A 16,022-nucleotide genomic window follows, 5' to 3' on the forward strand; every position below is an offset into this window, starting at 1 on the left:
GTAAATTTTATGAGTATATCTATATATTAAATTGATATATTTTTTTAATTATTATTGTACTTTTTATTTTAGTAAATTTTGAATTGTGTATATTATAATAATATCGGAGTAAACATTTAATTTTCTTATAATATTTTTCATTAACAATAACTAAACTTAAGATTAATTACGAAAATTAAATTAAAAACTGAAAATTAAGCAAATACACAACCAAATTATTCATTAATCAAAGCCTGATACACAAATCAACATCACGAAATGCTCCCACTTTATTAATTAACACACAGCACAAATACAATAGATTTTAATCTTAACCATCACAATTAAAATCCTTTGACACATACATAAACAGACAAATTAAAACACTAATTAATCAAGATTAATTAATTAATTAATTAATTAATAACATTGCATTTCTTCCTAATCTCTCCAGCTGTGCCGGCGAGGACCTCGACGGCTCCCATTCTCTTCATTGACTGAGCAAACTCGGTAAAGAATTTCTCCTGGTTGAGTAATTCGTTGACAATATTTTTTGAACCTTTGTTCGTTAGAAGCGCAGCGTCAGACTGAAACAATCCTTTGTTTTGCAGGAGGATCTTGTAGTAATGACTGTCAAAATCCTCGGCACTCTTAGGATCCATGTCTACCACAGTTGTAGTGTCACTGGGATTTCTGCATTTAGTCTTCAAGAAAGCAGCATATTTTGGGTCTAATGTAGGATCCTGGTCTCCTTTCCCAGTGAAGTTAAAAAGCCTGTTAGTAAAACCAGCGCAGTGGGAGACTCCAATTGTGTGTCCGCCTAAAATAATAAGATCAACATGATAAGTTCGTTTATATATATATATATATACAATATACAAATTGTTGAAGTATCATACTACATGCACCAAAGTGATCCGAATGACCCAATAGTCCATATGTTTCCACTCAATATAGGTAAGCCAAGAACATTCATAATAGACTTAGTTAGCATATATATATGTATATATACATGTATATAATTACAATTACCTGATAGAACTACAAGGTCATGTACAGTGAGACCTTTGGCTGCGAAATTCTGTTTGAGAGCAGTGAAGTTCATGAAAGGTGATGGGATCTGAGTAAGAGCTTCTACCTCAATTGATATTCTGCCATCTCTTCTGCCAGTAAGTACTTCCCACATAGGTTTATCAAACTGAAATGAAAAAAAAAAAAGGTATTAGAGATAAATACTTAAAAGTAGAAACTTTACAATATACATGATTAAGATTCTTATAATTAACAAGTCTATAGCTACACTAATCTTCTTTATAGAATATATATACACACACACATAAGTACGTGCATATATATAACTTACTGAGAAAGACACTGAATCTCTAGCAGCCAGAGCCAATATATCAGCACAAGACACAACTCCTGGACATGCCTTTTCAACTTGTTTTTTTATGTCATCAATGACATCAAAACCTAATAGTGTCTGGTTTGGAATTGCATCTCTTTCTGCTGAATTATTCGGAGTTGAGTCTATTAGAACAGACCCATCACAACCCTGAAATTCGTAAAAGTTCAATTAGTTCATTGACTTAATTAGCGATAACAAATATATATACTTGCGATAATATTATTTTTTTAAAAATCGTGAATTATTTTATCTACATATTAGATCACGGATACGAAACTTATATCTTAATTTTTAGTACGGTTAAAACACAAATTATCCATATAAAACTAAGATATTCATGAGAAACTCTCGCAATCTTACCTTATATAAGAGAATGGAATCATGAATCCAAGTTACAAATCAATCAATGATTATATGTTGTAAATTCTTTTTTCCTTGTAGCGCGTTAAATTATTATTAAAAAAAACATATATTATAAGATAAAGTTATTCGATAATTATATAACTTATCGTACATGATTGACGTGAGATTACATCTCTTATTATTCTCCTTTATACGTAGTGTATATATGATCATATACGAGACATTCAAAATTTTGACAAAATACCATGCATGACCAAACTACGAGTTATACTTGTCTCTAACATTATTTTAATTTTTTTACTAAAAAACTTTTACACTACTTTCTATGTTCAGAAAAAAAAAAAAGTTCAATAAATATATAAACTACTATAAATAAGCATATTTGGTCGGTGTCATGATATATTTAGTATAATATTTATAATCTACAAAAATGCATCATCTATTAATTACCCGGACGAAACAATCGTGAAAATGCATCCTTAGGAGTTGCGCGGCCACGGCAGGGTTTCTTGCAACATGTTTGGAAGTGACATCATTCACAATATCCTCTGCCTTCGGACATGTATCTCGATAGAATTTTTTTCTTAAAGGACCTCCTTGACAACTTACAATAACATTCAATAAAAGTATAGTCGAAACGAATAAGACGAATATAGTTCTCATTTTACACGAGATATATATAAGTGTTAATGAAATTATAACTTCAAGTACCCGGATGGTCCTCGAAACCACAATGAAATTCCTTTTTATAGAGGGGGGATTGCCACCTTCCCCAGCTAACATGAAATTAATTAATCCTTAATTAAGTGATTAGTTAATCAACCATTATTAATTATTTAATTTCGTGCATCAAAATGAGCTTATAATATGTGGGTAAATTTTAATTAATTGATGTTGCTACGGAAGTGGGATATATATAATTATAAGTATATGTGTGTGTGTATATTTAAAATAAGTACGTGCCTGCAGAGGATTAAGTTGATTGGTCACAGGAGATTATCCTATTGGTTGACCAATGTTTAGATGTCTCTCTCTATGGGCGTTAGCGTATGTAAACATCTGTCGGATGGACAGGTTGACAAACGAAAGTCAACTACGCATGTTAGTTCTAAAGTAATTTAAAATTATAATTAAAAACTTGTAACGTTGTTAATAAAATACAGGAATGGTGCATATACACACACACACATATACATATATATATATGAAATAATTACAAATATAATTATATTTATATAAGAAAATTTAATTTATTTTATAATATTTTTTATTTAAACTCAGAAATGTAATTCTACGCTTTGACAACATTCACTGTAAAAGACATGCATATATGTAAGTAAACTAATTACGGTCATCATAGCACATGGCCATGTAATACAATTATCGGTATAATTGGGTGTATAACGTATTATAATATATGTATATATATATTATATATGTTATAAATATTATAAGTAAATATAAATGAAGCTTAAACCTAGGAGATAATCATATACATTATATATATATATATATATATAGATATATATTCCTTGCTTAATGCACAAGATCATCTTCGAGCTTTAAACAATTTTCTATTGCAAACCGGTGTCTATGGCGTGTGTCTTCAATCACTACTTTATATGTTCATAATTATGAGCCGTGAAATTTGTATCTAAAAATTATAATTATATAGGTGGCCGATAATATATTTAATATAATATTCATTAAATTTATAAATAATTTTCACCACGTTAATGTGACATTTTACCATTAAGATATATCTATTTCTTCATCAAAAAAATAGAACGTAGCGAAAATATATATGATTGATTACAAATTCGAATCATAGTACATGATTTTATATAATTCGTACAATTTTTTTAATTTAAATAACATAAAATATAAAAGTAATGTTTATAAATAAATTTACAAACAATGAAATTATTTTTTACTAGCGTAATAAATTTTCACATATATATTAAAAATATCGAACCGAAAACAAAAAATTACGATAATTTAACTTAAGTTTTTTTTTTATTTTCTTAAAAAATAAAAATATTAATTAATGTGACAAATAATTGTAACATATTTAAATATAAATTAAGTTTGAGTTAAACAATATTTTATATTTATAAGAAATAATTAATATATATATATTCTTATTAATAATTTTGATATGTATGATAAGAAGTAATTAAACAAGACTATGATTAGCTGTAAGCGTGTATAATAAGGGATGTGTTTGCTTGTCACTTTCTCTCGTCAACCCCTTTTGTAAATTCACTTATACATACACAAATATATATATATATATATATATCCGATGAATATTAAAAAATTATATTTAATTCACACACGTTACCAACACATTTATAATATATGATTTGATTCAAGCAATTTAGAATAATACGTCCAGTTAAATTTATTTATTTTTTTGTTTTATTTAGTAATTAATTATAAAATCATCCAAACTTCGAACGCAAATAACTCAAATAAATTAGTACGAGATTAAACCGGATCAAACTTATTATTTTTTATTCCGAATTGGGTCGGTTCGGACCCAATTCAATTTAATTGGGTCTGTCCAGATTTCAATTGAATTTCATCACGGGCCAGAATTCTCCATTATGGGCTTGGGCTCCTGCTAATCATGGTATAATATTTTTTTAATAAAAAACATTAAGAGTTAATCCGGTTTAGTCGTTATAATCTTAGTTATTAAAATTTAAACTTTATACATTAAGATAATTTAAAATTACCAACTTAATTAATTATTTCCGTCACGTGTCAAAAGATGGAAGTTAACTAAAATTGTAATAGACGGTAAAAATTACAACTAACGAATAATGCAAAGAGACAAAACCCAAAACGCAGAGCAGAGGGTGAAGGCAACGATCAAGTAGTCTTGTGGCGTTAGATCCTGTGGGGCAGGATTTGAAATTCGAAATAGTTAAGGTTTTGGAGGGAAAGATTGTGACCGTTGATCGGGTGCCTTGTGGGGCCCTATGGTGATATGGGACCCACGTCGCGATCTACGTTGCTTTCGCTGTCCCTCCCGACACCAAATAGAAAATGCCAAATGCTTTTTTGCGCGGCCCAAATTCCAATTCGCATTTTGATACGTCCGCGCCAGATTTTGATACGTCCACGCCGGATAGGGTGTGTTTGGATGATGCAAATAAAAGCGTATTAATTGCGGGGAAGGAATATTTTTTCTTTTATTTGAGGGTTTAATATTTTAATATAAATAAAAAACATTTTAATTTTTCTAAAATTACCCAATTTTTACATAATTGAGATTGAACCTCATTTCGGTTTGATTTTTTGTTTTAAAAATAAATTTATCATTAAATAGGTAAAATTCAATATATTTTGAATAAATTTAAATATAAAAATTATAATTTTTAATTTTTAAATTTTAATAAAAATCTACAATTGAAATTTCAATATTCATTTTTACTACACACACACATCTTCTATTTTTTGGGTTATTTTCCTCTAACTCCCAAACGCATCCTTATAAATCCAAGGTACGAGGGGCCCCACTCGCCCTTTATTCACGCGCGTTGCATAAAAGAATATTAACTTCTTATTGGAAATATCAAATATGTTTTTTCTTATGGTATTTACTTTCTAATTTCAATTATTTTTCTTTTAATTAAAAATAAAAAAATTACAATTATTTCTTCATAAATAATCTTACCCATTATTATTTATTATTTATTAAAATTAATAAATAGTAATATAATTTTCTACTTAATATTTTTAATTGTAATATAATTTAGTATAAATTAAATTAAATTAAATTAATTTTATTATAAAAAAAATTACACAGCAGTAAAAGAGAGTCTGTCGTTTCTGCAGCACTTAATTACCAATCGATATATATGGTAATTACACATATATATATATATATTTGTGTGTGTGTGTGTTTGTATAGATGTATATATATATATGTCTCACGAGAATCCCAGGAAACAGAGAATTCAAATAGGAGCTGAGAATGGCATTTTTGATATTTCAAGAAACAGTGAGGTCAAAAATGGGAGAAAATAGAGATAAAGTAAAGCCTCTTAAAGAATTTGAAACGAGTGGCCGTTGGAACTCCCAACTTCAAAAACCCAACTTGAATGCAACACCACTCTGAAATTTAAATCTTCTTCTTCATCTTCTTCTTCATCATCTTCTTCTTGTCTCTTCTACCGAGAGAAACAAAGATTCTATACAAGTTTCATAGAGAGAGAGAGAGATGACAGGGTTAGTAATGGTGACGAAGGGAGTGGGCTGCGGTGGTGGGAAGGGAGAGAGAGGAGCAAGGAGTAACGATGAAGAGCAGAACCAGCTCTCAGTAATGGCGCTTCTGTTAGCTGCTCTGAGAAAATCAATGGTGTCTTGTCGTGTTGACAGAGCGGATCATGACGTAATCTCCGCCGTTCATCACATGGAAATCGGGTGGCCGACTAACGTACGCCACATAACTCATGTGACTTTCGATCGGTTCAATGGCTTCCTAGGTCTTCCTGTTGAGTTCCAGGTCGAGGTCCCTTGCCGAGTCCCCAGTGCTAGGTATATAACATGTCGAAGACGCATATATAAACTCGTGCTTATGTACTTCTAATTTTGTGGGTGCTTCCAAAGTTTTGATTCTTGAACTGGATGTTGATTTGAGTTTGAAACGTTTAGGTTTTTGTGGTGGATTAGATCTGAGAGAAATAATCTGTAACTATTTGATTTATCTACTCAGTTACTTGAAAACTGATTGTTCTGAGGGTGAGATCTAAATATGAGCTGAGATTTAGCTGCATTATGTCTGGAATTTAGCTCTTTTAGCTCATGTAGAGGAAAGAGCCCCTGTTTGTTTCCCGAGAAAAAAGCCTGGAACTTTTGAAGTCTGTAATTAAAAATTTTGCCAGACAGTTGTATTGGCTTCCTCAGCTCCAAAGAACTATTTCGCATGTCCTCTACTGTTCTATTTCCAGTATTCCAGTTTTCTTTTGTCATTTAGCAGATAGCCAGTGTTGAATTTGATCATCCTCCATATTCTCTATGTTAGAACTCTTGTATATTTGATTCTTATAAATTATGGTTCTAAAACTTGCTATTCCCTTGTTTATTCAGTGCCAGTGTGTTTGGAGTATCAGCAGAATCAATGCAATGTTCTTATGATTCAAGAGGAAATAGTGTGCCTACAATTCTCTTGTTAATGCAGGAGAGATTATACTCACAAGGAGGCCTAAAGGTACAAATTGGGAATTTCACCCTTATTTAAGACTATAAACACATACCAACTTTAAATTTGTGTTGATTTAACATCTTTCATGTGTACTTATCAGGGTTTGTTTTACTGATTGTTATGTAGGCAGAAGGGATTTTTAGGATAAACCCAGAGAATAGTCAGGAGGAGTATGTGAGAAACCAGCTTAACAGGGGCTTGGTGCCTGAAAACATTGACGTGCATTGTTTGGCTGGGCTCATAAAAGCCTGGTTCCGGGAACTTCCTTCAGGAGTTCTTGATGGGCTTTCGCCTGAGCAAGTTCTTCAGTGCAACACCGAGGAGGAATCTGTTGAGCTTGTGAAACAGCTAAAGCCAACAGAGGCTGCTTTGCTTAATTGGGCTGTTGATCTAATGGCTGATGTTGTTGAAGAAGAGGAATCTAACAAAATGAATGCAAGGAACATTGCCATGGTTTTTGCACCAAATATGACTCAGGTATATCATCTGTTATATATCTAGTCAATTGCCATGGTTTTTGCACCGAAAATGACTCAGGTTCCTGCTTATGAAACTCTTAAAATATCTTTGTCAAATTGACACAAAATCCTTGTTGGGTTTGAGTCAATATTCTTTTAATGACGTTTTCTTTTTACCTTATTAACCAGATGTCTGATCCATTGACGGCTCTTATGCACGCGGTCCAAGTGATGAACTTGCTAAAGACCCTGATCACTAAAGCATCGAGAGAAAGAGACGAGACGACAACCGGAGGATATTCACCCATGTCATTCCATTCATCTGATCGTCAGAGTGACGAGGAATTTGACAGTCACCAAGATATGGATACCAGCTGCGAATTGAGAGGGCCAGCCTCAGATTATGATGATCAGCAGGCACATTACAGCCACAGCAATGAAGATGATGATGATGATGATGGTAATGACGTTGAGTCATTGACCGAGGTAGAAGGATGCTTCTTGAAACCATTAGACAAGAGTAATGATGTTAATCCTAGTGATTTCTTGGAGGAATCTGCAGAAATCAGTGATTTACATAAAAACCATGGCAGTTCTCCAAGTTGGTCCGCCATTAACGCGGAGTCTAGCAGCATTTCATTCACTGATTACAGCAAGACCAGGAATTCAAGCTTGAGCACAAGCGATGAAGAGGTCTCCGGAGCAAGTTTCATCATGGCTTTTAGATGCAAGGTTGATGGAGAGAGTCCATCAAAAGTTTGTGAAGACAAGGATGAGGATAACTTGCAGAATATGATAGTAGTAGATGAGTTAACGGAATCCATTTGACATCTAAACTTGATCACTTTACATCTAATTTTAATCTGTCTGATCAGGGTTTTAGTTTCTTCTTCTTCTTCTTCTTCTTCTTCTTCCTCAAGGTGTTGTTAGGGGGAAAAAAACACCGGTGTGTTTGCAGGGTTTTGGTTTGCCCTCAAGAACATCATTAATGGTGACTTCTGTATATGGGTAGGGAGAGTTTGTCGTTGCTTGAATGTGGGATTTGTAAGAGCCATGATTCAGCAAGGTGCTGAAGTCATGTCATGTTGTGTAGTTTTGTTCAAGTTGTGAAAGATTTTTCTAACCTTGAACTTCATTCATCATTGGTTTAGTGCCATTTCCATCCATGTCAAAGGACTGAAGAAACAGTATGGATTGATTTGTGGGGGATTATGATCTACGTTGTCTGCTTGATTTTCCTTGGGGAGAAAAAAAAGAAAGATTTCATTCAAAGTGAAAATTTTGGAAATTCTTTTTATTATATATATATAATCAAAGAGTTTCAACTTATTAGTTATTTTAGCATTACATTCATTCCAAGTTTATAGGTCAAGTAATAATTATATAGCTTGAATTTCTCCCTGTGTTAAAAATTGAATTACTGTTAATTTAAATGTAATTTCTACATTTAAGTTAATTCTGTTTTCATATTTGACTAAGTATAGATTCAACTAACAACATGTGCTTCCCTAAGAAAGACAATGTATAATATATATATATATATATGCACGCATACAGAATATTATGGAGTACCATATTCGAAATTAGATATGTGATTAAATTAATGACAGTAAAGTGTAAATTTATGATTATGAAAATCTCCATTTTCAATGCTCAGATTTTGTTTTGGACTTTGGGTCGTATCTACCTTTCTTTTTAGAAGATTGTGCTGCGCGCTCCTCCCATTTTCATTACCAAACTACTTCACTCATTAATTTTTTTTTTTTTTTTGAAGTGAAAGAAACCTTAAATTGTTATATAATGTTTTTTTCACATTAAAAAAAAAAAATACTAAGTTAAAATTTCAATCCAATTATATTTATCTTAATTTAAAAAATTTAATTAGTATAAAATATTATAAATATTTTAATCTAATTTAATAACATAATCTTATAAATATATTAAAAGGGTAAATTTTAATCTCGATTATTAATTATTATACTTTATTAAAGATTGAAAATGACTTTCGAAAAAAGTTCTTAAACGAGAAATAGCGAGGAGATAAATATTATTCCATATAAAGAAAGGAATTTGTAGTTTCACCTACAAACTTAATTAATCTTATTCAATTTAAATTCAATTATTTTTTCAATAATTGGGAATTTGTCGTTAAATTTTTTACTATTAAAAATTTTGTCTTTTAAAATTGTCTTATTGCTCTTTTTTTTTTAAAAAATATATTTTTAATTCATTTTATGTTTTTGTATTTAAAAAATAGATAATAAAAAATTTAAAACTTTTACGTGAAAAAATTTAAATTAACTGATAAATTATTGTATATAAAGTCATAGTAAAACTAAATCGGATTAAGTTAAAATTTAATTTATGAAAAAAAAAAATTAAATGGGATAATAATAATAACAAAAGAAAAAAAAATAGATAATAAAAAATTTAAAACTTTTACGTGAAAAAATTTAAATTAACTGATAAATTATTGTATATAAAGTCATAGTAAAACTAAATCGGATTAAGTTAAAATTTAATTTATGAAAAAAAAAATTAAATGGGATAATAATAATAACAAAAGAAAAAAAAAAAAACTACTAACAACCTCTTTTGTTTTAATTTCTTGGTTCATGAATCTTTTCAAAAACGTGTTTGTTTGTATTATAATGTTTAATAATAATTTATTAATTAAAAAGTTGTGAACAACCACTACTTTGATTTCTTAAATATTAATTCTTTTTTACTCATTTGCAGCACTAGAAAAAGGTTGTAAAATGGTCCAAAGAGATTTGATCTGATGATAATTTATTTATGACAGGTTTTCATTTTTGGGTAACATCTGTATTTTCTTTTTTTTTTCTTATACAAAAGACAAAAATTAAAAGATAATTAAGAGATCGTTGTATTTTAATATCGTCAGTAAAAAATTATTGAAGATTATTTAACAATTGAACATAAGAATAAGTAAGATCCATTTTTAATTCAACCGTGGACCAAATTGTGTTTTCTAAAATCTTAAATGGGAACCTGTTAGGTGAACAGTTTGAAAAATTATTATTGTTTCTTTAATGATTCGTCTAATAAAGTTTAAATTAATTTAATAAAACGATGATTTTAATAAATACCCACGTGGAATTTTCAATTTTTGATATTGAAAATTTATGAAATTTCTTCTCAGATACTTAAATATTTCGATAATAAAATTCTAAGTATACATTAAAAAATGCGTTCGTAATATCTCTGAAGGTAATTTAATTTTGATAGTTACGTGAAAGTAGACATGGAAAAGAAAAGGAAGTTTCTAAGCTCTAAATAGCAAGCCCAACCACAGGTAGTTCAGATCCTTTAATTTTTAGCTTCTCTGGATTTTTTTTGTTTGTACCAGACAACAATTACTACATGGAATGAAATTGCAAAATCACAGAAGTGGGAATCTTCTCTGAGAAGGGAAGGAAAAAAAAAAAAAAAGGTAAAAAAATGAAACGAGAACGAAGAGGAGGTAGATAGATATTCGTTAATTTGTACAATTGAACTGTGGAATCTATCTGAGAAAACCCTAATGAAAAACAGAATCCAAACAGAAGAAGAAGATGCAGGGTTACCCAGAAACCAGCTGAAGATTTAAGAAGCCAAACAAGCCTCCCAAAACAGCTTACTCCTTTCTTTCTCATTCATCAGTTTTTTAACCGAATCAATCACGTTCACACTTGTTTTCTTCCTCGATGAATCCACTGTTTGATAACTATTAACCTCCTCTTGATCCTCCACTTCTTCGTCTTTCTCCTCCCGATAGTTACCAACATCTTTTTCATCAAAAAAACCTTTAAAGGTACAATCACTGAATTCAGTCACTATACTCCCGGAATCAGAGAAGCTCACGTGGGTATAGCTACACGACTCTGCATCATCATCGGCATGATCACGGGTCTCGGTAGAAGCCATGGTAGGATGATGATCAAAATCGATCTCTGAATCGCCGGTGCCCTCAAAGAGAAAGAAGGAAGACACATCTACAACATTCATCTTCAAGTCCATCTGCTGTTCTCTCTTTCTCTTCCTTTCAAAACAAACAAGAAAAGAATAAAAATCTTACTGAATCGTTCAGATCACACTGTCGGAAGACTTGTTAGCTTTTTCAGCACGAACTCTTCAACTGTATAAATATATATATACATATAAGAAATGGGACTGAAACGTTGTCAGCCTTGTTTGGAACTGAGCAATTTGGTTCTGAAACTTTACCGGGTCGGCTTACTCGAAGCTGAATTCTTTCCTTTCTTTTTCTAAAAAATAATTAGTTTGAAAGATAAAAGAAAAGAAGATGCATGTGTTGAAAGTTGGGTTGATGACTAAAGCATGTGAACTTTTGTGGGTTTTCTAGAAGGAATACAAAAAAAAAAAAAAAAAAAGGTATATACTTTTGATTTGATGAGATAATAATAAATGAATATGAAATTAAGGCTTCTAGAAGAAAACAGAATTCCTCTTTAAGAAAATAAAAATAGAAAAAAACCCTTCAAGTGTCAACACCTATAAAATTTCCCCTTTCTTCACGTATTCAAAGTATTTGATTTATCATACAGGTTCAGATTTAGGTTTCTTATTTCAGTAACAGTAATTAATTTACTACTCTTCTGCTACGTCAAGTTTTGGAAAATAATGTAAACAATTATAATGCACACGGAGTGGAATGGGACTACGCCTAACCTTATAGTCTAGAGGGGGGGGGATATACATAAAACAATTTACTATGGCCCTATGGCTAAACGTCACGAATGGGGCTAACTTTCCCAGATCCAAAACAAAATTCTATTCATATGGGAAAACTAAAATCCTTATTGTAAATTAATCTTCATCTCTTTTCTTCCCCTCCCATGAACTTGTAAACATATTTCAATCAAATCATTCCGGAATTATTACAAAGACTAAACTATAAGAATTCCGAAAAATTATTTTCCATTCAACTTGATTAAGGGGGTAGAGAAAACCAACAAAAAATCAAACCGAATGGTGACAGGTCGACAGACAACCAAGAAAAATAGATAAAATAAGAAATGTATTTCAGTGTCGTGAAGAATTAACAATTAACAGATTCACGAATTAGGTTTTAAAAGATCGGGTCAAAACAGTCCGTATCCATAACAATCTGCTGGTCCCCCATTGTGGGCAGCAATTTTAGTTTCTCATAGCATCATTCACTAGCAAATCCTTCTGGGCCTAACGTACGTAGAAGCCCACTATACCTAATCTGTGGCTGTTGTCTGGAGTCTATAAAAAACGTCAGGGGAGAAGATGGGTCCCAGTTAAGATCCATCCAGTTGTTTTTTTTTTTTTTTAATAAGGATGGGTAATCTAGATAAAAGAGTGGTTCGTGCTAATCCTAAAATAGAAAAGCCTTTTGGTGGGTTGGCTAGGCTTTCAAATAATACACATGAAAATCTAGAAGCTTGACTTTCGTGGGCGGCAGCAATCAGATCATATAAAACACCCTTCCGAAGTTCCATCATTGCATCTCAAGCAAACATAAATAAAATGCGGGAACTTCGTAATAATTAAAGATCTTATCTCAAGAGTAACGTGTATGTCAATTGCATACGGCAGTAGCATGAACTCCCAGATGACTCAGACTGTACAACCACGCCACGTGTCCCATCAAATTTGATGTTGCTAAACATTATTGGTCTCTTCCGTGGGAGCAATTTACCTGCCGAAAAAAGAGAGATTATAGGGTTGGCAAACACAAACCTAATACCCAAGCCCACAAGAACCGTCCATCCAATACAAAAGCGACAAAGTTTGGTTTTAAAGCAGTTTTAGCAGCACAAAGATTTTTTGACAATTTGCATGCACAACTGAATCATGTGCGCTCCAGGTATACGCATCAAACGGCTATTAGTATTTGACGGGTAGAGTGACTTCTGATTATAAACGTTACATTTACCCAAACCATATTCATATGCATCCAAAAATACCAACCTTGCTGTTTGGCATGCAAAACCAGAAACCGACAATGATTAGAATCTGTGAATCTAAGTACACGAGTTTGGTTAGCACAAAGGAATGAAACTAAAGCCATGAAATAAAGCAAAAAAGAAACAGGGGCAGCCATGAATAGAAATATTTTCATTATGTACGTGCATATATAGGCACATGTATATGTCACGTGCATATAACCATCATACATAACGTCTTACATATATTATTCACATAAATATATACGTGGAGAGAATATGTTTTTAGCACCAAATAAAGATAATTGCTTTTAGCTTGTTTTTAAAGATATTTCTTTTGCCCTAGGTGAATAGTGATTGTGGCAACCAAGGGCATTCATGAGCATAAATATTAAACTAACACCTGTGAGACATGCCTCGGAAATACCACAGTTGGCCGTAGCCGTTTCTGATTCAAATACACATTCCTATGCCCCTTTTAACAAGCATAGATGACCATGTAGGGTCTTCATTTCCATTTACTGCTTTCTATCTAACCTTCCTGATGCCGAGAAAAGAAGCAAACAATACTCTTTTCCAGTGAAGCCAACATTCATATCATATACCTAGTTAGAACGACTTTCCACAAATTTAGTTGTCTCCTTCATGCTACCTTTGGAACAAATCAAGAATTTCTGTATAATTCATTGTAGATTTATTGAAAAATAATTTGAATATTGTAAAATCTCAATTTTACCTGGTCAATGATTATTAATCCAAGTACCAATTGAGCTACACTATCAAAACCCTGCTACATAGTCTATAATTGACACTCCAAATTCTAGTAAGCCGAAATTATGGTGCAAAACCGTTGAGGTGAACAAAACAAAGAGGCAAATTCATTCATACACACATGCAGTATCCGTACCACATACTGAGAAAACACAGATATGACAAATGACAGCAGCCACAACACGTGTACACTGCTTTAATAGATACAAAAATAAGGCTTTCTTCAAAAGGCTGAGTTATGCCAGTAAATTATAAATGAAAGTGCTCTTTTGTCTTATGCTCTGAGTTCCAACCTATTTTACAGCTGACGAATCAGCAGCAGATGAGACAAGAAAAAACAGAAGCAAAAGAAATTAAAAAGACCAACAACAAAGACTAGGATGTGAAGGAGTTTGGTATGCCACCTGTTTGCAGGCCCTCTGGAATCCCAGGCAATGCAACCACAAGTCTCAACTCCTTGGACAGGATTGGAAATGACTAAGAAACAAATTTTAGTAGGATATTGTTATGATGAAATGATGTCATCAACATGAAAAATAGAGAAAATATAGAGTAATGCCAAGTACGACAAAGAAGCTATTCAATCATTCTGAAAATGTAAGAATCTAAATGACTGACTGAACAGAAAACAAATTATGTGGATCACGATATAAACAAACACAATATGATGTAATGATATTCAATTAATTTGTCAGATGTGCATGATGATCAAATCAAAACAATGAAAAGATTCAGCAAAGATTCTTTTCTGCCCTAAATGTTGCATGGTTTAACACCAGTCTTGCTTCAGACATTAACTATCATCCATTTTTAAGAAAATTGCATACCCTTTGCATTTTCCAGGGAAGATTTCTACCATATTCCCATATCCTGTTCCTGCAAAAGCAAAAACAAGTTGTAAAATAGCTCTTGCATTGCAAATACAAAATACATAAACTTACAAAGAAACAGAAGATTTGCCATGGAAATAAAGATCCACAAATCATTCTACTGAATTATCCTGGATGAAATTCAGAGGATACAAAAATGAATGAAATGTAATGCTGGTAGATTTAATGAACCACTCTGTTAAATAGCAATGATGATACGGTACCTTTTGTACACCATTCAAGCATGACAACCCTCTTATATTGTTCTGTTGTAAGAATAAGACAAGGCTCAAGCTAAGCAGAAGGAATGATTGACCCCATACATGATCGGAGAAATCGAATCACCAATCACCTGCAAGATTGTCCCACACAACTGAGTGCTCAACAACAGCAGAAATGTCTAAAAGAAAAAAACTCGGAGCTTCATTCAATACCTTGATAGTTTAAGTATCTCCAACATTTTGAGAATGACAAAATATGAACACTCCCGATGGAAGATAGAAAAACAAGAATAACTAAAATATTTCTGATTTTGTGCAGAAGTAAAATATATTTAAGAATGGGAAACAATTCCACAAGTTTCTTATTATATAACAGCTTAGCCAGCTCCTGATATATGCTTTGCAAGTATCAAGTAAGAAAAAGAATAAGAAAAGGTACAAAATAATAGAAAAGGAAAAAAAAAAGAACAGGATATCAACATGAAATATGTTTCACCAGTACCTAAAGGTTTGATTAGTGTCTTCTATAAAAGCATTGTGCCCGAGCAGTTAAGCATCCACATGTTTATGTCATTTTTTTCAGCTGGAAGACTGCCTTCAGTCTTTACATGATAACAAGAATTTTACAGGCATTCTGGAGATAATGACTTACATCAAGGGATAGAATAGAAGGAAGGATAGAAGCCAAATGAGCCAAGGAGCTCACAGAATTATGGATTGATACTTCCCGGGTAACTGTGGCGAAGAAATTTTTTTGCTGATAACAAGAGAGACAGAAAGGAGAGAAAACAGTGAGTTAATA

General features: G+C 31.9%; 3 protein-coding genes across 13 annotated transcripts; 1 reads left to right on the plus strand and 2 right to left on the minus strand.

Annotated features, from left to right (window-relative positions):
- Window positions 1-194: 194 nt before the first annotated feature.
- On the minus strand, window positions 195-2,456 carry LOC110821296 (peroxidase 3-like). Its single transcript, XM_022051091.2, has 4 exons — window positions 2,201-2,456; window positions 1,343-1,534; window positions 1,012-1,177; window positions 195-799 (listed from the first exon to the last, which is right to left on the minus strand). Exons 1-4 carry the CDS (start codon window positions 2,411-2,413, stop codon window positions 396-398), a joined length of 975 nt encoding a protein of 324 aa, XP_021906783.1. The 5' UTR covers window positions 2,414-2,456; the 3' UTR covers window positions 195-395.
- A 3,263-nt stretch (window positions 2,457-5,719) lies between these two features.
- LOC110821226 (Rho GTPase activating protein with PAK-box/P21-Rho-binding domain-containing protein) lies at window positions 5,720-8,562 on the plus strand. Its single transcript, XM_022050991.2, has 4 exons — window positions 5,720-6,298; window positions 6,851-6,971; window positions 7,092-7,442; window positions 7,613-8,562. The coding sequence occupies exons 1-4, from the start codon at window positions 5,982-5,984 to the stop codon at window positions 8,249-8,251; spliced, it is 1,428 nt and encodes a 475-aa protein (XP_021906683.1). The 5' UTR covers window positions 5,720-5,981; the 3' UTR covers window positions 8,252-8,562.
- A 2,083-nt stretch (window positions 8,563-10,645) lies between these two features.
- Window positions 10,646-16,021, minus strand: LOC110821361 (myelin transcription factor-like protein). Of its 11 annotated transcripts, none has more exons than XM_088219627.1 (6): window positions 15,927-16,021; window positions 15,224-15,351; window positions 14,958-15,006; window positions 14,535-14,607; window positions 13,385-13,429; window positions 12,727-13,112 (listed from the first exon to the last, which is right to left on the minus strand). In XM_088219627.1, exons 2-6 carry the CDS (start codon window positions 15,235-15,237, stop codon window positions 12,970-12,972), a joined length of 324 nt encoding a protein of 107 aa, XP_088075753.1. In that variant the 5' UTR covers window positions 15,238-15,351; window positions 15,927-16,021; the 3' UTR covers window positions 12,727-12,969. The 11 variants fall into 11 exon arrangements, with proteins under 11 accessions (XP_088075748.1, XP_088075749.1, XP_088075750.1 ...); XM_088219626.1 differs by having other exon boundaries at window positions 15,873-16,010; XM_088219625.1 differs by having other exon boundaries at window positions 15,723-15,937.
- Window position 16,022: the final 1 nt, after the last annotated feature.

Source organism: Carica papaya, chromosome 5 (assembly GCF_054855325.1).
Source record: "Carica papaya isolate Zhongbai chromosome 5, ASM5485532v1, whole genome shotgun sequence".
Classification (NCBI taxonomy): domain Eukaryota; kingdom Viridiplantae; phylum Streptophyta; class Magnoliopsida; order Brassicales; family Caricaceae; genus Carica; species Carica papaya.

Excerpts from the sequence above, each read along its gene's own strand:
- LOC110821296 (XM_022051091.2), bottom strand. The coding sequence starts at position 2,413 with ATGAGAACTATATTCGTCTTATTCGTTTCGACTATACTTTTATTGAAT. Across the intron at positions 1,535-2,200 it reads TTCACGATTGTTTCGTCCGG|GGTTGTGATGGGTCTGTTCT; the intron begins GTAATTAATAGA and ends TACGAATTTCAG. Across the intron at positions 1,178-1,342 it reads GAGATTCAGTGTCTTTCTCA|TTTGATAAACCTATGTGGGA; the intron begins GTAAGTTATATA and ends TTTTCATTTCAG.
- LOC110821226 (XM_022050991.2), top strand. The coding sequence starts at position 5,982 with ATGACAGGGTTAGTAATGGTGACGAAGGGAGTGGGCTGCGGTGGTGGG. Across the intron at positions 6,972-7,091 it reads ACTCACAAGGAGGCCTAAAG|GCAGAAGGGATTTTTAGGAT; the intron begins GTACAAATTGGG and ends ATTGTTATGTAG. Across the intron at positions 7,443-7,612 it reads TTGCACCAAATATGACTCAG|ATGTCTGATCCATTGACGGC; the intron begins GTATATCATCTG and ends CTTATTAACCAG.
- LOC110821361 (XM_088219622.1), bottom strand. The coding sequence starts at position 11,443 with ATGGACTTGAAGATGAATGTTGTAGATGTGTCTTCCTTCTTTCTCTTT.